General features: G+C 34.3%; 3 protein-coding genes across 3 annotated transcripts in view; 2 read left to right on the top strand and 1 right to left on the bottom strand.

The window, feature by feature from the left end:
• The first annotated feature begins 2,949 nt into the window (after positions 1-2,949).
• LOC123701043 lies at positions 2,950-4,915 on the top strand. Its single transcript, XM_045648457.1, has 3 exons — positions 2,950-3,248; positions 3,360-3,635; positions 3,757-4,915. The coding sequence occupies exons 1-3, from the start codon at positions 3,110-3,112 to the stop codon at positions 4,020-4,022; spliced, it is 681 nt and encodes a 226-aa protein (XP_045504413.1). The 5' UTR covers positions 2,950-3,109; the 3' UTR covers positions 4,023-4,915.
• A 2,829-nt stretch (positions 4,916-7,744) lies between these two features.
• The window catches only part of LOC123700968 (pseudouridine-5'-phosphate glycosidase), a 104,198-nt gene continuing 87,608 nt past the window's right edge, over positions 7,745-24,334 (bottom strand). The window contains exon 11 of the mRNA XM_045648365.1: positions 7,745-8,899. Coding sequence (XP_045504321.1) covers positions 8,394-8,899 — 506 coding nt within the window. The 3' untranslated portion in view covers positions 7,745-8,393. The remainder of the gene's footprint in view (positions 8,900-24,334) is intronic.
• LOC123701049 lies at positions 15,297-24,256 on the top strand. Its single transcript, XM_045648463.1, has 6 exons — positions 15,297-15,582; positions 19,962-20,100; positions 20,328-20,467; positions 22,444-22,599; positions 22,681-22,767; positions 22,885-24,256. Exons 2-6 carry the CDS (start codon positions 19,967-19,969, stop codon positions 23,034-23,036), a joined length of 669 nt encoding a protein of 222 aa, XP_045504419.1. The 5' UTR covers positions 15,297-15,582; positions 19,962-19,966; the 3' UTR covers positions 23,037-24,256.

Raw genomic sequence — 24,334 nt, 5'->3', positions numbered from 1 at the left:
TTTGATGATTTTGGCTTGAAATTGACCCGTCGAAGCAACGCGTTTAAAAAGAAGATCTGAGTAGCTTACAATTTGGTAAACAGCATCTGATGCAAAACACAACTTTCCTCTATTTACAAAGGATGTTAATGCTATATATCGGTTTATATCCAGGCTTTGTAGCCAAGAGTTATTTAAAACTATCATTCTATACCAATTAAAATTGTATGTACCTATAAAGTATGGCCAGTAATATTATAATATAATTAATACTGTTAAAAATATATGTCGTTATTATTTATAGACCATGATTTTTAGTTTTTTCTATTTCGAAAAATCCTGAATATACAAACCAGTGTGGTCACCCACAGAAAGAGACAAAAAACAACACTGACGTCATTCAAGGTTATATTTTCTTGTGACAAGTCAATGGTCATAGTGCAATCTCCAGTGTATTAGATATAAGCTTCTTGGATGGAAATTTCATTTTAAGCTAAATCGATTAGGGACGCCACTCGCGCGGCGATTCTAGTATAGGAGTAAGGCGCAAAAACGAATTGGAGGAAATTTGGGTGCTGATCTTCGCGTGATCTCCATAAATTCTCTATATTTTCAAGTAAGTTTACCTACGCTATTATAATTCGTACACTAATATTAAAACACCTTACGTATTCCGTGGTTTTCCTTGTTAGTAGGTAGTTCACAAACCAGATCTATGTCTAAGAGGTAGTCAAATAAATGAATCGTAATCGATTACAAAATCGATTCAAGACTAGAATTTATTAAATATTATATTATAATTAGATAATATTTCCCATATTATTTATTATAAGTAGGTACTTATCTTTTTTGTTGTAGAATGACGAGTCTAACTCAAACAAAAAGACCAGAGAACAATTTTTAGAAACTAAACGAAAAGTTCGATGTTCGTGTTCGATTACAAAATCGATTAGAATCGAGAACTGTTGCATCGAATGAACATCACTAAACACAAAATTGGACAGAAAAATGAGAACAGAAAAATGAGAAGACGCTATTCATTGCATATTATCATACGACGCCATCTTTACCGTGCCAAGTAAAAGCCGCAATGTATTCCGAATCATTCCGTATGATTTCGTATCCATGTTTGTCACGATCGTTTTCCACAAATATTCTTTAATTGATTTTAAAATAAATAGTGCATATTCTGATTAGAAAATTACTTACCGGTGGAAGGAAACATCTCCGACAACTCGGCCACTCATAACTGTGGAGTTTCTACAATTTATTACTGCGCAATTCGGCATTTTACTCTATTCCGTTTCACGTCTTTCCTTGGCGAACTGCAAGCGCGGACTGAGTGTAGGTAAGCGTCAAGCAAGCGTTTTATGCTTAGTTTGGACACGGGAAGTACATACACTCGCGTAGTCTATCTTAATGTATGTCTGTGGGACGACGGTATATATTTTGACATTTGACAACAACCAACCACAGATCTCAGAACAACGAATGATTCGTTGCCTCAGAGCACCCTCAGAGCATGTTCGTTCTAGCTCTGAGTTCGTTGCGTGGTTGCGTTGTTCAGAGCCACAGATAATTAACATTACTTGAAGGTCTGTGCAGTGATCCTATCTTGATGAGTTTTGACGCTCTAATAGAAAAATGAATTAAACTCCATAAATATAAATTTATAAAGAATAGAAAAAAGCATTTGAATGGCATCAAAACCAAAAAATATAAATTCGAATTAAACTCCATTAAAATTTTTAAAATTAATTGAATTTTTGAATGCGCCAAATGCGAATACGTTAAAGGCCCTACTCACGGTTCAACACAACCAACAATCTGCTGAAACAATTTGTTGCAGTCGCGATTGAGCGTTCTCTACTCACGATTCATCCAACCCTCAATCTGATGACACAATTTCATTCCGCGATTGCTTGCCACAACGTGTGCACGTGACGTTGATGCCTGGCCTGATGCTAAACCTAAACGCAATAATACGCATTATTAATGGATATACTAATTTATGAAATATAAGATAATTATCTTTGTAAAGCTTGTATTTCTTCCAATTTTATTGATAGATTTCAAGGGCTATAAAGTATAAACGGCTATAAAATATAAACATCTTCCTCAAATATGTAAAAATGTCTTTCCCGCGTTTATCTCAAAACCGCCATTTTGCGATTACTGCGCAGCGCGATTGAGCCGAGATTGGAGCAATCACAATACTCACGTTTCAACACGCACACAATCTGCTGAGACAATTTGTCGGGTTGCTTCCGCTACTTTTCGTAAGTAACGTCTGTAAAGTAGCCTACTCACGATTCAATTTCAGTAACAATCTGTTGACACAATCTGCAGTGAGCTGACAGATTGTGTCGTGAATAGTATAGTTGAGGGCACGTTGGGGGCGTAACCCAACATGTTGCGTATTGGATCGGCGCGGAAGCAACCCGACAAATTGTCTCAGCAGATTGTGTGCGTGTTGAAACGTGAGTATTGTGATTGCTCCAATCTCGGCTCAATCGCGCTGCCGCGTTAATCGCAAAATGGCGGTTTTGAGATAAACGCGGGAAAGACATTTTTACATATTTGAGGAAGATGTTTATATTTTATAGCCGTTTATACTTTATAGCCCTTGAAATCTATCAATAAAATTGGAAAAAATACAAGCTTTACAAAGATAATTATCTTATATTTCATAAATTGTATATCCATTAATAATGCGTATTATTGCGTTGAGGTTTAGCATCAGGCCAGGCATCAACGTGACGTGCACACGTTGTGGCAAGCAATCGCGGAATGAAATTGTGTCATCAGATTGAGGGTTGGATGAATCGTGAGTAGAGAACGCTCAATCGCGACTGCAACAAATTGTTTCAGCAGATTGTTGGTTGTGTTGAACCGTGAGTAGGGCCTTAAATTATTTGTTGGCATTTGTTGGTGGCATTGACCAATATTACTTGCTCTGTGATTGACGCTGTCACTTGTCAAAGTCGAAATTTGGGCTGTGGCTGGCCTACACCCAAATGTTTATGGATAAAAGTGGTTAAAAGCGTTATTTTACTAATAGTTTGTAAAATTAATATGTATGTTAATTTTATTTCTTAAAATAATACTTTAATTTTTAACTGACACAAAGATGGTTTCAAAATCAAAGACTGGACTTTTTGCGCTAGGATTTTTTACATTTGCATCTTTATTTATTATTGTTGCTTTTGTAAGCCCTTATTGGCTTGTTACTGATGGGAAATTGAAAAATCCAAAATTCTTAAGAATTGGTAAGTGTATTTATATTTTATAGTTATTATAGTTATTACACATTGTTGTAATGGGTTTGTTAATTGTACTCAGTTGGAGCTACTTCCGAAATAATATTGTTATTCTTTCAGGTCTATGGGAAGTTTGTTTTAATGGTTTTGAAGAAGTTCATCACTGGTATGACACAATTTTCAGTGATTGTTGGTGGATTTTCGAAGAGGAATATTATATCATACATGACATTCTTTTGCCTGGATTCTTTATAGCAACTCAATTTTTCTTTACGATAACAATGTGTTGTAGTATCGTCTCAATTGTCTTATTTTACATGTACATCAAGAAAGATCAAGATGATGATAATTATGTAACACTATTATTAACATTTGGAACTACCCTTGTTATAGGCGGTTAGTATGTATGATAAACTTATGCTACTGAACACTACTTATGCTCCTGTATCCGTTTTGTGCCTTTATAATGCTTTGAAGCAGTAGAATAATGTCCTAATTAATGTTAATTATGTTACAGGTTTTTCAGGATTGATATCAGTTGTGACTTTTGGTGCAAGAGGGGATGGACGGGATTGGATGCCCCACTGGGAGCACAATGATTTAGGATGGGCATTCGCCCTTGGTGTTATTGGCGTTATACTTCTGTTTCCAGCTGGGATACTGTTCCTTATCGAAGCTAGAGTAAGGAAGTACAAGAGACTGCATGAAATGCAAAGTAGAGAACCTTCATCATACACAATGCATGAGAGGAAAGTTGCCTTCCCTGGTCATACAGATATTTAACGTATTATTTGTACATTTTTGGGATAGTTTAATGCAAAGCAAACTATCAATTTTTGATCTTAAACAATCCGTCCAGGTGTACTCTAAGAATAAAATGTTTTTTATGCATTTGTATTTTCTAAGAACATAGTATTAAGATACAGTGAAGGCTGAAATTACATAAAACAAGATCTGGAGTTGAAATAATTTATTTACATTTTTTTTTCTTGAGTCCACTGTGGCACCATAAATAATATTGTCTTCAGTGTTATTGCAACAGTTTTATAGAATTAAAATTAAGTTCTTATGTTTGGTGTGTCCAAACTATTTGAGAATATTTTGTGTATTTTTATTGACAACATATACCTACTTAAAGTTATTTGACATGACATAAGCTTTTATCTGATTTTTTTTGTTTGTAATTTGTAATTATGTGTAAAACAAACATTTCACTGTAGAATGACAAGATTTATACTAGTTTCTTTAGTGCTGATAGGTTTTATGCATGCAAAAGTTGTGTTCAGCGTATAATTTGTATTGTTATACCTAGTTGACAGAAAATAATGTACAGTGCCACAAACTTAACTGACCCGGTGGCAAAAACTGGAACTACGTGCCGCCATTTTGAAATGTCACGTTTTCACAGACTTTTCATACGAAATATAGCGAAATATTTTGTAAAAAGAAATCGACATCAGTGACACCGTCATGTCACCGGGTCAGATAAGTTTTTGGCACTATACAGGAATAAATGTCAATACAAAATATTCTAACCATATAGGTTAATATAATTTTATTTCTTTTACTTAAATAATTTAACAATGTGCAAAATTTACATTAATTCATTTGTTTGATGCAAGTAATTGCAATTCGAAAGAAATGCAGTGATGTAAAATAAAATGTTTATTACAAAATGAGTTGTTTATTTTAAACAATACTAGGCTTCCGCCCGCGCAGTCAAAGAAAAACCCGTATAGTTTCCGTTCCAGTGGGATTTCCGGGATTGCGTCATTTTCCCGGGATAAAAAGCCTATGTCCTTTCTCGGGTATCAAAATATCTCCATACCAAATTTCATGAAAATTGGTTCAGTAGTTTAGGCGTGATTGAGTAACAGACAGACAGACAGAGTTACTTTCGTATTTATAATATTAAGTATGGATGATACAATGAGGTATGAAAATATTTTTATTTATAAATTTAAATTATATTAATAAATATTTAGTTATTTTATAATGACGTCACAGATTCGGCTATGCGATGCAGAAATCGTAAATCAGGTATCACGAGAGATCAAAAGATGCGCTCTTTCACTGCAATTACTTTATATTGGCATAGTAGAGCTTGTAAAATAGGTACGTGTTTTAGAACGTATCTATAACATATAAAGATATAAGTACCTACATACTTATTATATAATTTTAAATATTTTCCATTATTTTTGAGAAGAAAAGAATGCATTTTTTTTTATGTCAGAGCAAGCAAAGGAGCAGGTGGGCCACCTGATGTTAAGTGGTCACCACCGCCCATAAACACTTGTAACACAAGGAGTGTTACAGGTGCTTTGCCGGCCTTTAATGGACAAATACGCTCTTTTCTTGAAGGCCCCAATGTCGTAGTTGTTCGGGAACACCGCAGCTGCAGGTGGCAGATCGTTCCACAGTTTCACCGTACGCGGAAGGAAGTTGCGGGTGAAGCGGACAGTGGTGGAGCGCCAACCATCCAGATGGTGCGGATGGAACTGGTTTTTACGGCGTGAGGTCCGGTGGTGGAACTGTGCGGCTGGTAAAAGGTGGAACAATTCCTCAGAGCACTCCCCATAGTAGATTCTGTACAGTATACAGAGAGACGCAACGTCTCTCCGCACTGACAGTGGATCGAGCCTATCGGAAAGCCTACGGTCATCGACAATTCGAGCTGCTCGACGTTGGATGCGGTCAAGAGGAAGGAGTTGATACTGTGGGGCTCCGGCCCAGAGATGAGAACAGTACTCCATATGCGGTCGCACCTGAGCCTTGTACAGCTGAAGTCGGTGGGCCGGCTTGAAGTACTGTCTCGATCTACTGAGCACACCAAGTTTTTTCGAGGCTAATTTAGCCTTCGCTTCCAAATGACTGCGGAATTGAACGTCACTCGAGATTTCAACTCCGAGGATTCCGATTTTCGGCGATATACTAAGGGGAGTACTCTTTAACCGAGGTTCTACGACAAATGGGGTCTTTTTAGCGGTGAACGCGCAAACCTGTGTCTTTAGGGGATTGAACTCGACAAGATTAAGTTCGCCCCAATCCGAGACTTCTTGGAGAGAAGACTCGACTTCAGACACAAGTTTGTTTCGACTCTCATTGAGGCTTTCCTTTGAGGTGTTTGCACGGCCGGGATAAAGAGCATCCCCCGTACTTTCGTCCGCATAGCAATGAATATTACTGATTTGTAACAAATCATTGATATGCAGAAGAAACAGTGTAGGAGATAGCACGCAGCCTTGTGGGACACCAGCGTTCACATGAAGAGGCTTAGAGCAAGAACCGTCGATAACGACCTTAATGCTCCTCTCTTCTAGGAAGCTGGCAACCCAATCGCATAACCTCGCAGGAAGTCCGAAAGATGGTAATTTCGCTAGAAGTGCCTTGTGCCAGACCCGATCGAAGGCTTTCGCTACATCCAAACTTACAGCCAATGCCTCCCTTTTACTCTCAACCGCCTCCGCCCATCTGTGAGTGAGGTACACTAAAAGATCACCAGTCGAGCGACCTCTACGGAAACCGTATTGCCGGTCGCTTAACAACTGGTTCTCCTCCAGATACCTCATGAGCTGGCTGTTAATAATGGATTCCATTATTTTGGAGAGTAAAGAAGTGATGGCGATCGGTCTGTAGTTAGACGGATTTGAGCGATCGCCTTTTTTAGGGATTGGGTGGACAAGAGCAGTCTTCCACGAATTCGGAACAATGCCTTTGGCGTAAGAGAGCCGAAAAAGACGCGTTACAACCGGTGCCAACTCAGGAGCACATGTCCTAAGCACAATAGGGGAGACTCCATCCGGCCCTGTCGACTTATGGATGTCAAGGGAAAAGAGAGCGTTTCGAACGGCACGTTGTGTGAAACGTATATCCGCCATTGAATGGTTGCACCGCGGGATGGTCGGCGGTGTCTTTCCCCTGTCATCAAGCGTCGAGTTCCTAGCAAAGAGAGCGCCCAAGAGTTCGGCTTTCTCTTTAGCGGAATGGGCCAGAGAGTCTTCGTCCTTGTGCAAAGGTGGAAAGGATGAACGACAGAAGTTACCTTGGATGGCCTTGGCGAGGGACCAAAACGCCCTTGTTCCCGAAGGAAGTCGCGTTAGTCTATCGCCAAGTGCACCAATATAACTAGATTTAGCCCTAGCGATTTGTCTTTTGTAGGATCTGGAAGCAAAGTTGTACTTCTTCCTGATGAGACCAACGCTTGGATCGCGACACGCCGTTGCTGCAACCCAGGCTTGAAAAAGTTCCTGTTTCTGGCGAGACGCCATGTTACAGGAACGTCCAAACCAAGGCTTGGATTTGCCACCGACGGGCACAACAGAGTATGGCACAAATAGTTCCATACCCTGCAGTACCACGTCAGTGATAGACTCAGCACAAATGCATTCAGAGATTTTCGAAAATTTGCTTACCACACCCCGCCTCGCTCTAGCCGCCGGCCATTTTATTATATTATAATACCCTGTACTTTATGATTTATTTAATGAACTGCATTAATGAGGTTCAAACAGGCGAATTCCGCGCGAGACGACTTAGTTGAGTCAGGTATTAATGTATGGAATGTTAAGCCGAATGTAAAATAGGTATGTACCTAAACCGGTCTCTATGAACATTTCGCGCAAATGTCCGCGAATGCGAATATTCGCTTGAGCTACAAAGGCTTAGATCATCTACATCTAAGTACAAAGGGATACTGTTACGTTTTTGGAATTGCTGTTGAATCTTGAATTATTGTAATAATAATATGATATTTTAATTAGTTATAACTTATAAAGTTATAACATATATATAATATTTTTTTACAACCGAAAATTCCTAAATTCTATGCAAGAAGCAACTTTCTTACTATTTTTTTGAAGTGAAACTTCTATAAGCGCGTTGAAAGTAAAATTTCATGGTGACATGGTCGCGTCATGGCAATACCGTCACGTCATGGAGTCTTGCGATGATATATTGGCATCTTTGAGACTTGCGGCTTGCCAAAGAAGTTTCACTTCTGACACGTGTGCCGGCTCACACCACAGAGCAAGTAATATAGTAGCTCTCACTTTATTTTTATTATCTCGCGCAGGATCCGCATAAGTTTGTACGCTTACTTTAGATTTTAAATACGGAAATATAATATTATAATACATAGATGATGGACCATGGTTAATTTTCAAACGAGTAAGTTTCGTATGGTATGTTACTTATTTGAGGAATTGAAAATTTATTTGGTACAGTAGTTTTGGTAACCAGTGATGCTTTAGCGTATTCAAACCCTAAAAATACGCATTTTGGTTCTGGCCAATTCATTAATACTCCGTATATAAATCCACTCGTAAAACAATCTCCAGCACCAGAAACATTTTCAACTTTATTTATTGTTCGGCTTGGATAAAACCGTATATTTAACTTAGAATTGTCTCGTTTTATAATAGCAACTCCTTTTGGACCCATTGTTATAAGGAGAGTTTGTACATATTTAGTTACAATTTTCGTCAGCTTAATAATTTGTAAAAAATCATCATCTTCAGATGAATACTTTAAATCTGGTTTTAAGTATTTTGCCATATGTTTCAATTCTGATACGTTCGGTGATGTAAATGTTATGATATTATGTTGCTTGTTTCTTAATGGCTTGGTTGATTTCCTGCGGTCTGTGGGTTCGAAGAAAACTGTAAAAAAAAGATATACACCATTTTTAATAGTTCCAAGCATAGTCTTGAGCACAAACTTAAAAACGATTCAATAATGAAAAATAAAGGACTATAACTTTATCAAACATTTTTTATTATTTCTGCTCGTATTGCTCGCCTAGCGCGAGCTGGAGCGTGATGATAAAATATACAAATGATAGATTTATCAGGATTTATCGATAAAATATAAATGATTATAATGTACTCATAAAAAAAAGGTCAACTGAGGAAGAGCATGAAATACACCACCAAGAAGCTTATATCTAATACACTGGAGATTGCACTATGACCATTGACTTGTCACAAGAAAATATAACCTTGAATGACGTCAGTGTTGTTTTTTGTCTCTTTCTGTGGGTGACCACACTGGTTTGTATATTCAGGATTTTTCGAAATAGAAAAAACTAAAAATCATGGTCTATAAATAATAACGACATATATTTTTAACAGTATTAATTATATAAAAATATTACTGGCCATACTTTATAGGTACGTATACAATTTTAATTGGTATAGAATGATAGTTTTAAATAACTCTTGGCTACAAAGCCTGGATATAAACCGATATATAGCATTAACATCCTTTGTAAATAGAGGAAAGTTGTGTTTTGCATCAGATGCTGTTTACCAAATTGTAAGCTACTCAGATCTTATTTTTAAACGCGTTGCTTCGACGGGTCAATTTCAAGCCAAAATCATCAAAGAAAAACTGTTTGTAATAAACGCCTTGCACAAATTTCAGCTAACTTTACAAAGTTTTTCAAAAGGTATTTTTTTCTGGGTCGTAATCCTCAGTAATTTTACCCTTGATGGGCACATATATTTCTTTTTATTTTACTTTTTGGAAAGCTGAAATACCTAAAACAAAAAATATGAGGTAAGTTAAAAAAGTATAAATTTCAATGTAAAAACGAACAATCTTATAACTTCATGTGAGTGCAATACCGATGTCGAGTGTTGTTTCATTACTAGTAAAAATCTTGAAAATGGTGTTCTAAATTTCATCGTAATATTGTTATTACAATATAATATTCTCTTCACTATCCATAAAAACTCGTCATCATGGTTACCTTACTTGTTAATTTTGTTTATTGAAAACTTGTTGAAAAATGATAAAGTATTAGGAAAATTACAAATTTAACATGACTGCTTTCTAAAATGATGCAAAATTTTACAATTTTTGCCATTGAAATGATTCTAAACAGGTAAATGCAGGAGTATTGAGGAATATTGTAAATAACGTAAATATACACTTGCCTGTGAAATTCTATGCCAGAATTTGGTGTCCAAACACTTCTGCAATTTTTCACAATGCAATACATTATTTATATTCGGAAAATATTTATTAAATACGCAACAATATTAACTTAAATATTCGAAGCTCAGAGCAATAAACCTATAGAGTTCTTATATTGAGACAGAACAATTTATTTATTTTATTTATTTTATTCATAAAAGGCACCTTACAGCTGTTATTAAGATAAATTATACAAATTACATATAAAAACGCCAATTACAAGGCACACCAGTAATAGTCCAATTGTGTGACAACAAGAGGTAAACTAATTAATTGTTTTCTTGTTGGGAACAATACTTGTTTTCTTTTTCTTTACTTACTTACTTACTCCTGTGGCGCTGAAACCCCGAAGTGGGTCTTGGCCTCCGAGACGAGAACTCTCCACCTTCCCCGGTCCTGAGCGGTCACTTGCCAGTTTTCACTGGCTTGAATCGCACTCAGGTCCCTCTCCACTTGATCGCGCCAGCGATACTTGGGTCGACCCACCGGCCGACGGCCCGAGGGACGGCCCAAGTATGCTCTCTTCAGACCTCGCTCCTCACCCATTCGCTCTACATGACCAAGCCAACGCAGGCGATGCGCTTTTATTTCCCCAAGTATATTTGGCTCGGCCATGAGTTTTTCTAATTCGGCATTCTTCCGGATTCTCCAACTTCCATCCTCTTGTCTGATAGGACCAAAGATCTTCCTAAGAAGCTTTCGTTCTGTGACTAAAAGGTTACGCTCTTCGTTCTGGGTTAGGGTCCAGGCTTCACAACCATAGGTAAGTATTGGTCTTATAACCGTTTTGTATATCCGCAGTTTGGTTTTTTTACTTAGAAGCCTGGACACGAGGACTTTATGCAAGGCTGCACCACACTTGAGGGTATTTTGTATGCGGATTTTAATTTCTTCCTCTCTAGTGTGTGCATCCGTTATCGTGCAACCCAGATATCTGAAGCTAGCTACTCCCGTGTACGTCGTATCTCCAACCTGTAGGTTTTGGCGTTGAGTTCGTGTGTCCCTATAGCGCTTCATATGGAGATATTCCGTTTTTTTTTCCGTTTATTTTTAGTCCGACCTTTTCAGCTACTTGTTTTAAGGTCTCAGCGGCTTTACCCACTTCGTCACGGTTTTCACCAAGCAATGCGAGGTCGTCAGCTTATCCAATCACCAAATGCTTTCCATTTAGTAACACTCCGCAGTCCAATGCAAGCATTTTCCGCAGGATATATTCCAGTACCAAATTGAATAGCACAGGCGACAGAGAATCGCCTTGTTTTAATCCGGTGAACACCGCAAACTCTTCTGTTAGTTCTTTGCCCACCCTCACTCGCATGTTACTGTCTCCAATAGCTGTTTTAATTAAGTCCACCAGTTTGGCTGGAATTCCAAGTTCCTTTAAAATTGCAAACAGGGCGCCCCTATCAATACTGTCGTAAGCCTTCTCGAAATCCACAAATAGCGCGTGCATGCTCAGAGCGTATTCCCACCTCTTTTCCATGATCTGTTTGAGCAGGAAAATCTGGTCGATCGTACTTCGGTTTCGACGAAACCCACACTGATAATCACTGAGGATTTTTTCCGCGTAGGGTTCCAGTCTATCCAGCAATATGTACGACAGGATTTTATATGCTGTTGGCAACAGAGCAATTCCGCGGTAGTTGCTACATTTCCTCTTGCTACCTTTTTTATGCACTGGGCAGATGATCCCTGTATTCCAATCTTTTGGCTGTATATGTTCCTCCCATATTCTTCTAAGGACTTCGTACAACTTGGATTGAATCACCGCCCCACCTTGCTTCCATATTTCGGAAGGCACGCCGTCAATACCTGGTGCTTTGTTATTTTTGAGCCGCATGATTGCTTTGTGCACTTCTTCAAATGTGGGAGTGGGTATGTCTTCCTTGTTGACTTGTTTATGACATAAAATCTCTTTCATATTAACGTTGATTTATTTATTTTGTTTCTTATATCAGATTTATATGTAGTTGTTGTTGCAAATAATAGATGTAAATTTTCTACAGCAGGAATATAAAAAATACCACGTGGTTGTTTTATTTGACTTATGTGTTTAGTTTGTTGATTATTATTTTCTCTTTTAGATTATTAATAAATTCATTTTGTTTTAGATTTCCAGAGCTAAATAAAAAATGGGTACAAAACATGAGACGAGTAGATTGGACGCCGTCGAAATTTGCTAGATTGTGTTCACTGCATTTCGAGCCTGCGTGTTATCAAGATGGATACTCTAGAAGAATTGTGCAATCTTACGCTTACGTTTTTTTTTGTTCCTGTACATATCCTGTAATCAAGAAGCTTATATCTAATACACTGGAGATTTCGGTATGAACATTGACGTGTAACAAGAAAATATTGCCCAGTTCATGTTTTTTATCACTTTCACACCTAACTTGGTATTGCCACTGTTAATACGAAGTTTTCCCAAGGCTACTATGTATGCTGTAATATTCTGTGCAAAAGGTTAGTTTTTGTACATGAGTTTGTTGATAAATTGCCAACAACGTCATTCAGAAGCATTGTTGGATGAGACAATTATTATAAATTATGCTAAATAAACTAAGTATCTGAACCAATTATTAAAAAGCGATACTCCCTGATTATGGGTAGTCACCATAATAAAATTGTAGCAACTCTCACTTTGTCAATATGGCATGTGTGTCAAAAAAATTGCGTCGCTTCGAATATTTAAGTTAATATTGTTGCTTATTTAATGAATATTTTCCGAATATAAAGAATGCATTGTATTGTGCAAAATTGCAGAAGTGTTTGGACACCAAATTCTGGCATAGAATTTCACAGGCAAGTGTATATTTACGTTATTTACAATATTCCTCAATACTCCTGCATTTACCTGTTTAGAATCATTTCAATGGCAAAAATTGTCTAATTTAGCATCATTTTAGTAAGCAGTCATGTTAAATTTGTTATTTCCCTAATACTTTATCATTTTTCAACAAGTTTTCAATAAACAGATTTAACAAGTAAGGTAACCATGATGACGAGTTTTTATGGATAGCGAAGAGAATATATTGTAATAACAATATTATGATGAAAATTTAGAACACCATTTTAAAGATTGTTACTAGTAATGAAACAACACATGACATCGGTATTGCACTCACATGTAGTTATAAGATTGTTCGTTTTTACATTGAAATTTATACTTTTTTAACTTACCTCATATTTTTTTGTTTTACGTATTTCAGCTTTCCAAAAAGTAAAATAAAAAGAAATATATGTGCCCATCAAGGTTACTGAGGATTACGACCCAGAAAAAAATACCTTTTGAAAAATAAACTTTGTAAAGTTAGCTGAAATTTGTGCAAGGCTGCTATAAACAGTTTTTCTTTGATGATTCTGGCTTGAAATTGACCCGTCGAAGCAACGCGTTTAAAAAGAAGATCTGAGTAGCTAACAATTTGGTAAACAGCATCTGATGCAAAACACAACTTTCCTCTATTTACAAAGGATGTTAATGCTATATATCGGTTCATATCCAAGCTTTGTAGCCAAAAGTTATTTATAACTATCATTCTATACCAATTAAAATTGTATGTACCTACCTATAAAGTATGACCATAATATTATAATATAAATACTGTTAAAAATATATGTCGTTATTATTTATAGACCATGATTTTTAGTTTTTTCTATTTTGAAAAATCCTGACTTTACAAACCAGCGTGGTCACTCGACAGAAAGAGACAAATAACATGACTGACGTCATTGAATGTCATAGTTTCTTGTTTCAAGTTAATGGTCATAGTGCAATCTCCAGTGTATTAGAGGATATAAGCTTCTTGCCTGTAATAAATACATTTGATTAAAGAGAGTGAATTTTTATTTGGATTTTTTTTACACATAAGTTACTTGTGTAACTATGTGAAAATCAAACGGTTGATTAAATGACAGTTCTCATAGATGAGAAACTACTATTGAATTACATACTTGATATACATGCGTTTTCAAAGAAAAACCCGCATAGTTCCCATTCCTGTGGGATTTACGGGATAAAAAGTAATTTTTCCAAATTTCATCCTTCATGCTGACTGTGCCTTTCTATCTTTATTTTAAATTAGGTACATTTCTAATTTTAAAATTTATTTTATAATATACTAGCTTTCCGCCCGCGTTTTTTAAGGAAATCCCGCACAGTTTCCGTTCACGTGGGATTTCCGGGATAAAATCTATCCTATGTGTGTATGTACAAAATTTCATTGTAATCGGTTCAGCAGTGAAAGAGAAAGTTATCCATTCTCGCATAATTTCGCATTTATTATATTCGTAGGATTAAACAAATAATGTATTCAACTGGAATTAATTATTAATTTTGTTTTTTTTTATTATTTATTATTTCACGAAACCGTAAATGCAAAATGCATTCACGATTTTATCGATTGAAGCACATCCCATCACTATCACATTCTATCTATCTAAATACGTACCTATAGTAAAAATGGTGCCATGACTATGTTGAAACGTAGCTTGTAGTCTATAGCTATCTCATTCTTTCATACGACGTTTTCTTTAGATAGAGAGAAACAAATATATGTAAATTGTATACGCTCGATACAAGTACTCTATAGGTTTATTGCTCTGAGATTCAAAGCGACGCAATTTTTTTGACACTTATGCCATATTGTCAAAGTGAGAGTTGCTACAATTTTATTATGGTAACTACCCATAATCAGGGAGTATCGCTTTTTAATAATTGGTCCAGATACTTATTTTATTTAGCATAAATAATAATTGTCTCATCAAACAATGCTTCTGAATGACGTTGTTGGCAATTTATCAACAAACTCATGTACAAAAACTAACCTTTTGCACAGAATATTACGGCATACATAGTAGCCTTGGGAAAACTTCGTATTAACAGTGGCAATACCAAGTTAGGTGTGAAAGTGATAAAACACAACAATTTTCTTGTTACACGTCAAATGTTCATACCGAAATCTCCAGTGTATAAGATATTATAAGCTTCTTGTACACCACAGAAATACACCAAAATCCTATGGTCTATGGTGCTTCGTTGTGAGTCTGCACTGCAGACAATAGACAGTAGAGTAGTAGACACTAGATTTCGTTAGGCAGTGGCACTGATTTGTTTACACCTGGCTCCACCCTAAAGACGTGACTAAGTTTTAAGTTAAAGTTTATACTTACAAATAACTTTACTCAAGATTATTCAGTGCGAATAACAGTGCATTTTGCAATAAAAAATAGTGCAATAGTATGTTATAATATCTAGATTCAAAAAGTTTTTACATAAATATATTATCGGCTATGTAAGAAGAATCGTAAAAGTTGTTTCCTATTCTGCTTCAGATTCTTAGTTTATATTGTGACTGAATCAACACAGGTAAGAAAACTAAAATGTAACGAGTCTTTACACAATGTTTCATTGTTTAACGCTAAAGTACCTATATAAAATTGTACCTTTAATTATGACTGGTTAGAGCAGTGATGAATTTTAGGAAATTATAATATCAATGTTCATTTTTAATCAAAACTTAGGTTTTAAAATGAAAGTACAGATTAACAAGACAATATTGTTGGATTTCCCAGCTTTATGTTAAAACCATCATTCATAAAAACAAGCTTTATTTTTCTACAAAATTACTTTTTATGGAAAGTGGAGAAACAAGTAAAACTATTTTGCGCATACATCGTTATAATCAATTTATCGTATTCGTTAAAATTTCTAAAAAATTAATATACATGTTTAGGTTTATTGAATACTAGCTGCGCCCCATGGTTTAACCCGCATTGCTCCATTCCTATTGGTCTTAGCATGTTGACATATTATAGCCTCTAAGCTATTGCCTTACTCCATAAATGGACTATTTAAAAGTGATATAATTTTTCAATTTTAATAAGTTATTTTTATTGCAAATCTTATTTCATAATTAAAAAAAAATATTTTATCTATTATTGTGTGTTTGTGGTTTCCAATTCTTTCTTTTTGCTAGATTTCAATTGATATTTTGATATAGAATAGTCTTAAAAAATTCTTATGAATCTTAATAGTAGAAAGGGCTACACAGAATTAAGGTCAACTATTTATTCAGATGGGAACCTGAAATTCTAAACAAGATACTTAGTAGTTACAGATCATATAATTGACAGAAAAATCATATTACTTTGTCTTACTACAAATTTATTCATTAATGAATTAATATATTTCATTATGTTTGTGATAAACAAAGAGATAATTTACAAATTAATATTAATTTATTGCTTGATTTTTTATTTAAATTGTTATTGTTTATCATTTTAACAAAAGGCCTTACTGTGATAAAGTTGTAAAGTATAATGAAATGTTTGTATTAAGCATAGCTTCTGTTGCGGGCGTTGAGAAATTCTGTAACGAAAATAATCTAAAACCCCCCATTCCCACCACCACAGCGGAGATACTTTTTATGCAAGCAAAAGCTTTACCGCAGCAGTCTCTGAGTGCCACCTACAGAATGTATTTTCTTACATACTTGGTGGTCAGACGTCAGATGTACCACTCTCCGTTAATAGCCTTCTTTATTCACAATGTCGAGTTAGGCCCTAAGCATTTAAAGATAAACTCCTATTTTATTTTATATTGAATTATTTCAATAAAAAAAACTTTGTTACTTTGACCATAGTAGTTAATATGAAAAATAAGTCGAAATATTGCAAAACTAAGAATTAATATTTTGTTCCCTTCCCAAAACCTCAAAACTTTCCACTACCCAATCCATTCAAATCTAGCCATTTTGGGATGTATTCTTCCTCTTTAACTCAATAATTAAATTGGAATTGTATTGGGGTTGGGGGCATGTATTAATTTATTGCACTTATTTAGATAAAAAAGTTATGACTAGGTATATTCAATTAAAATCTGCCCAAGCAAATTCTCTAATTTCTCTTGATGAACACTTGGATGTAAATTGTCTTTTTATTTCCTTATTATTTTTCATATTAACTGTTATGGTCAAAGTAACAAAGATTTTTTTCACTGGAAATGAAGTTCATAGTTTATAACCAGTACACATCCAATATGAAATAAAATTGGGGTTTATCTTTAAATGCTTAGGACTTATTCTTAATCCATATACGGAAGTGTTTTTTAAAACTTTGTAAAATTCGTCATTTCTTTAAAAATCAGCTTTTGATTTTGAATTGAAATCGACGTATTTCGGCAATTCAACCCTGAACATTAAGAACAGTCGTTCTCACAGTGACTAACGCGTGTGAACTTTTTAGCATTGTTTCTGGGCGAATGTTACGTAGATTATAACCAAAGGTACCTCCACCATTCATTTAACGTATACCTATTACGAAACTACATGTTTGGTATTCATCTTTGTATTAGCCTTGTCTTGTAAAATTACTTTGGTATAGTTAAAGCTGTGTTAATGGTCTACGTATGTATACCAAGGTTGCCTGCAAATGACACTCAGCCATAAAAGCTCTGTGTGAATTGTTTTACGATTTAAATTTAATTATCCGATATATTTACCTTGTATCTTTTAGTCTATCCAACAAGCGCTTTTTGAACAATTATCCTCCAGTTTTTTTTTTTTAATTGTATAGGGGCCGTCCATTAATCACGTGATTTTTTGGCCCATTTTTAATCCCCCTTCCCCTTTGGTGATACATGGTGAAGTTTAAGGCTTTATTTGTTTTATTAACTTTTATAAAGTGGTTGAAGCAGGCAGGCGGCTTGTCAAGTACTTGTTCGTGAAAATTTAACACCTTTTTTTGTTTTTAAAGTGTTAGGAGACTAACAATTAGTTCTTGTTGACTGCATAAATCAATTAACAATCGGCAGGTCCGCAACTCCACACAGAGCAAGCACCAAGCACAATGTACTATGAAGTTAACTTGAAGGAGGACCCTTTAACTAGTGTACCTAGGGTCATTGCGCCAGTTCGCGTCCACTTAGTGCAGTTGGAAAGTTTGAAGGAGAAAATAAAAATGTTCCAGAACAAATTTCAACGCAAAATTTATGTAACGTGTTCATTACATAGTCTATTATAAGATTTACTTTCAATTGTGTTGGAAATATCATGTGGTTTTTATTTATCTAGATAAATAGCAGAATTAGGCGTTTTACCCAGTTCGCGTCCAAAAATTCCAGTTTACGTCCACCCGTGGACCAGTTCGCGTCCACCAGCTTAGAAAAAGAATTAAGAGTATATTGGGTGATATTTTATCAGATTAATGCAAATAAAAATTAGATTTTAATAAATTATTTATTTACGAATATAGTTATTTAATAAAAACCGGCCAAATTCGAGTGGAACTCGCACAACGAGGGTTCCGTATTAACCTGTTTTTTTTTCATATGTTTTAACTGTAAATGATTATTTTTTCAATATCTCCCTTATTCGTGCTATAAGACGTTGCTTCGTACCAAACTTCAAGTGTCTGTGTTCACGTAAAGTACCCTGTAGGTTTCGATTCCCTTGCGAATGTCGAAATTTGCGAAAATTTGCAGCATAAACGGCTGTATCTTTTGAATTCTTTGGCTTATAAGTTAGATTTTTTCACTGCTTCAAGGGACCGTAGACTTGAGTATTCAATATAAATTTCAGCTTTATACCTGAACGCGTTACTGAGAAAAAGCGTCTTGACAGAAAGACAGACCGGCAGACGGACATACAGACGGACGGATATCAAAGTGATCCTACAAGGATTCTGGTTTTTCCTTTTGAGGTTCGGAACCCTAAAATCAACATTATTATTAATATAATTCACTGTAAGGAAACTGGAAAAACTTATTTATATTTATCTTTTCATCATAAATAGAACTAAAAAGTAACAAAAAACAACGTTACGTTATGTAAATAAATAATAATCAGTTCTATTAAGATTACCTACACCTCTACCCTATTTTTTAGTTTCTAATGAATTAAATTTCTTTTTTGTTTATATTATTTTTTTAACCACAAACTTATTGACTCTCATTCTCAAAGATACTAGTCTCATTCTTGGAATACCCATTTTAAAATGAAAAATAGCATAAAAATTTGCTAATTTGAATGAAAATTTAAATTATCAACTTGTGGTCTTAGTAAAAAATTTACAATCTATTATAAATTACATATTTTAACAAACAATTCATTGCTACGTAATGAAAAACAATGTGGACGCAATATGTTCTATTGTTATGCACTATAGGTATAATTTGCGCCCACCTTGGACGCAAAATGGAAGTTGTACCAATTCGGTGTAGTAATTCGCGTCCACCTTATTTTAGCTATTAATTGTAAAAGAAATAAGCTGATTTATAATCCATACTATTCCATGTTTTGTTAGCAAAGTAAAGAAACAGTTACATATTCAAAAATTCACATTTAACAATAAGTTACTTACCGTCAAACGCGACGCTGCGCACTATTTTTTGTTGCGTTGTTTTGGCTCTCTCGTTTAATAGCCAAATTAAATATTTTTTTTAAATAGGATAGGCGGTGCGCAGGCATATTTTGAATAAGTGTGCATGTCTCTTATACATTGAGGTATTATCGGAAATTTTTTTATAACAATTTTATATAAAGTATACTTATTTTCGTGAATTTTCTAAAAGATATCCGCAAAATGGACGCGAATAGGCAGGTGGACGCGAACAGGCGCAATGACCCTATTTAGTTTAAAGCTTGGGGTTCCAGAGAAAGTTTCAATTCCTTAAAATATACTTTACAGTTAAAAAATCTATATCTTACTAGTTACAACTCATCTTAAATTTATAAATGATTGTTGCAGAAACAATGAAGAACAGAAGCTTAGCTGGCAATTGTGGCATTGCCGTTTTTGTCATCGCCCTTGTGACGGTGGCATTGGCATTCGGCACGCCCAACTGGCTCGTTAGCGACGAGAGAATACGCGGGGCTAAAATGGAACGGTAACTAAACCCTAATAATTTTTCTATTTAATAAACATAATTGCCATATTAAAGCAAATTGAATAACAACCAAAAACAACCAAAAACGGGAAGAATATAAGACCATAAGAGTATCTGCTGCTTATCATAAAGTACCCCGAAAAATTGTATTAATGATAATTGATAATGTTAATAGCTAAATTCGGTACCTATTTTAATTATGTTTTGATTTTTTTTAATCATTTTAGGTTAGGACTCTGGAGCCACTGCTTTCGATCATTACCCGACCCATTGGATCAGTATCAACGAAGATTCTTTGTGGGTTGTCGCTGGGTGTATGATCCCTTCACTACAGGATACGATAGAATACGTGGTTACTTGCTTCCAGGTAATAAAAAGATTATAAATATGTACATAAAATAAACTATTCAAAACATTCCACAACAAAAACAAACCTTGCAGTCAATAAAAACGTCATGTACTCCGGTAGACGGTAGTTATTAAAAATACATGTGGTATTTATTAAAACAAAAACTTTACAATGACATGCGTCAATTTCATTATTTTTGTTTTTAAATTTTAAACTAGCTTCTGCCCGCGACTCCGTCCGCGCGGATGTCGGTCTTCGCGTGGATGGTTTATTTCTTCATTTTGAGTAACTCTGACAATGATATCTTATAAATATATATTGGACCCAAATACGGCTAGGCCTATACGCAACGTGTGTTCGCGGTTCTACAGAACAACGTCTATGGATAAAACTGAAAAATTAAGATTGATTTTTTTCTACGTATTTTTCCAGGATAAAAAGTATCCTATTTTACGCCCAGGATAATAAGGTATAATTATACCAAGTTTCATCGAAATCGAACCGTTAGTTTTCACGTGATGCCTGAACATACAGACAGGCAGACAGACAGGCAAAAATTTTTTTAAACACATATTTGGGTTTGGTATCGATCCAGTAACACCCCCTGGTATTTATTTTTTCAATATTTTCAATGTACAGAATTGACCCTTCTACAGATTTATTATATGTATAGATAATTTGCTGGAAAATTGGATTTGAGACGAGTTCATTGAGGGTCAATTATAAAATCCGCTTTATAAAGCATTGTTCAGAGTTCTCACGTCTAAAGTTCTAAAATAAAATTAACAAGTTCTTTTCAATGTCATTGAAAATGTACTTCACAAATCATAACATAATACTGACAATGAATATATAGTATAATTACTGTAACAGTGTTAAACATTATATTATTGTTCTGAACTGAGTCATAGTTTGTGGCCCATCAATTTTAAATAAGTTACCTGTCTGGCCGTCTTAATTTCATATATAAAACAGTTATTTTAGAAGTTAATTTACAATTATTTTGATATCAGAATTTATTAAAATGGGACAAACAGGAGTTGCATAACATTATGTAGCCTGTTCTTGACATGAAACACTTCTAGGCTATTTCATAGTGTTTGTGTCTGAAGGGAATTGAATCGTGCCTCGATTGCATAACGCCTAACAATACTAGGGCACAAACGTTTTAGCTTTCAATTTATAACATTATTTGCATATACCTATCGTATATTTTAAATAATATTTTTAAAACGCTTGACATGACTATCTCCCAAAAATTTGGTGTTTGCGAAATATAACACATATGTACATAAATGGTTTCAAATAAATATTTGTTTATATAATATTTTATTTTATCAAAGAAGTCTTACAATCAGAATAAAAATTAATCCCGAACAGTACATATGCTAAAAAATGACCATACAATGTAGATATTTTATCTGTTTTTGCAGACAGAAACTTAATTACATAATACGTTTGTCTTTGTCCACGCAATGCGTGCTCTTATTAGAATTAACTACGTGCCGGATGAAGGTTAATTGACGTTATTAAGATCGATTTCAATTGAAAATCCACATGATTATGTATGTCATTTGTTGTTGTTTTAGATTCATGTTATAAATGATTTGAAAAAATATCACGATAAGTGTTGTAAGTTCTTAGTAAAAAATGCAGTTTAAAAAGAAAAAAAAAAATTAAGTCAATCACTACATACACATATTCTAAGACAAAGTCGCTTTCTCTGTCCCTATGTCCCTTTGTATGCTTAAATCTTTAAAACTACGCAACGGATTTTGATGCGGTTTTTTTAATAGATAGAGTGATTCAAGGGGAAGGTTTAAGTATATAATTTATTAGGTTTTAGACAAAGTGGGCGAAGCCGCGGGCGGTAAGCTAGTAGAATATAACAGAAAAAGTATTGCCTATCAATGAATAGTACCTAGTTAGAAGTACATAATTGTATTCAATTCCTATATCAATTGTATTTAACAACATCATTTTTTTTCTTTCAGGATTCATGATAGCAACTCAGTTCTTTTTCACCATATGTTTGATGGGCGTGCTTATTTCTATGATAATGGTGATCATTTTCTTCACGTGTTGTGGGCCCGATCAAAAAAGATTCGTTATACTTATCAAAAGTTTAGGATATATAATGCTGACTGCAGGTATTTATTTCGAATAATATTTTACGAAGATTGTGTTCGTGAATTTTGATTGTATGTAATTAATAATTTTTCGATTTTCAGGTCTAAGTGGATCTATAGCTGTTATTGTCTTTGCTTGTACAGGGAATACAGATGGTTGGATGCCAGATCATGCTAATAACTATCTAGGTAATACACACTATATTCAAATAAGTATTTATATTTATTTTTATCAATTATTTCAGCTAGAAGCTTAACATAAAAATGTTGGTAGGACATCATAGATAAAAAAATGTATTTTCCCAGGTTGGTCATTTGGTTTGGGTGTAGTGGGAGCAATTGCTTGCCTGATAACGGCAGCACTTTTCCTCACAGAATCAAATATTCAAGCTAAAAAGCGCAGGAGACTGAAGGAGTCGCAAGCCCGCTTTGAATTAGAGGAGGAAACTAAAGCGTAACATAGTATCACAACTAAGTACCGTCCTTTTATGGTGCCTTAAGAATATGTATTACTGTTGGTATTTTTAACTTTTAAGATTATGTGACATCACATTGCGTCCATTTTTTACATTTATATAATTTTAATTGGAAACTACTTTTTTTCGTTATTTCACAAATAGGTTTACTTATTTTATTCTATTTTTTTTATTATTCATAAAAATCCACCGATAACATTACGTGCCTTTACATTTTTTATATTTATTTTGTGTTTTTACTTTATAGTAAGTACATTTTGGTACAATTTATACATTTTTTATAGTATAAAATCCGAATCTCTTAAACTTACAATTATTAATATCATAATATATATTAGATTTTTCATATTAACGACTTATAAAAGGATCTGACTAACACACAATTTAAAATGACGCACCTCAATGAAAACTGTTATATTTTGTAGTGCGTAACTATTGTTAAGATTTATTGCAAAGATATTAAATGTACTTGTTAAGATATAAAAGACAGTGCCTGATAGCACAATATGATAGTGTGCGCTTTAATATAAATAAGACTTATAAGACTCTTGTTTCCATGTTTGTAATTCCGTCCAAACCAATTTTTTGGATTTTTTTATTTTTTCGAACAATGCGTGTTCTTATTTTAAGTTTTGAGGTGATATATGTGCCGTCCATTTACTATAAGATATTTTGCACATCCTGATAAAACAATAATAGTATTTTAATTTTTAATTAATAATAGTAAAATTAACAGTGTCTAGTGCCACTAACTACAGAACTTCTGTTAGACTTTGTGTCTATGGTCTGAATTTGGGTTTGCCATTGGATCGTTAAAAAAATAATATAACGACTGGATATTATATGCTCTTTTAGAGTTGCAGCTAAAACTAACTTGTGAATAATGTATTTATGCATTACATAATATCTAACTGTACAACAACTGTATATTGTAAGAAAAGTTTATAAAGAAAATGCATATTTAACTGTCTTGTTCTTGCAAAAAAAAAAAAAAAACTCATTCCTGAAAAATATAATCACTGCCACTAAATGGTGTTTGAAACCTCATTCAAGTTTAACCAGGGATAATATCCAGTTTATTTAACTATAATATACTAATACATAAATGCATTAATTACTAGAATTTACAATCATTGTAATTTATTTATACAAATGTGCAGCTAGATATATTTTAAGTTCAAATAAATTTTTTCTATCTTTAATTTCTAGATTTTTATTTAGAGAAAACCTCTTTACCCTTCTTCTGGATACTTCTATATAAATTTCACTGTTTGCTTATT

Source organism: Colias croceus, chromosome 2 (assembly GCF_905220415.1).
Source record: "Colias croceus chromosome 2, ilColCroc2.1".
NCBI classification, from domain to species: Eukaryota; Metazoa; Arthropoda; class Insecta; order Lepidoptera; family Pieridae; genus Colias; species Colias croceus.
This window is presented reverse-complemented; position numbering and strand designations above follow the sequence as displayed.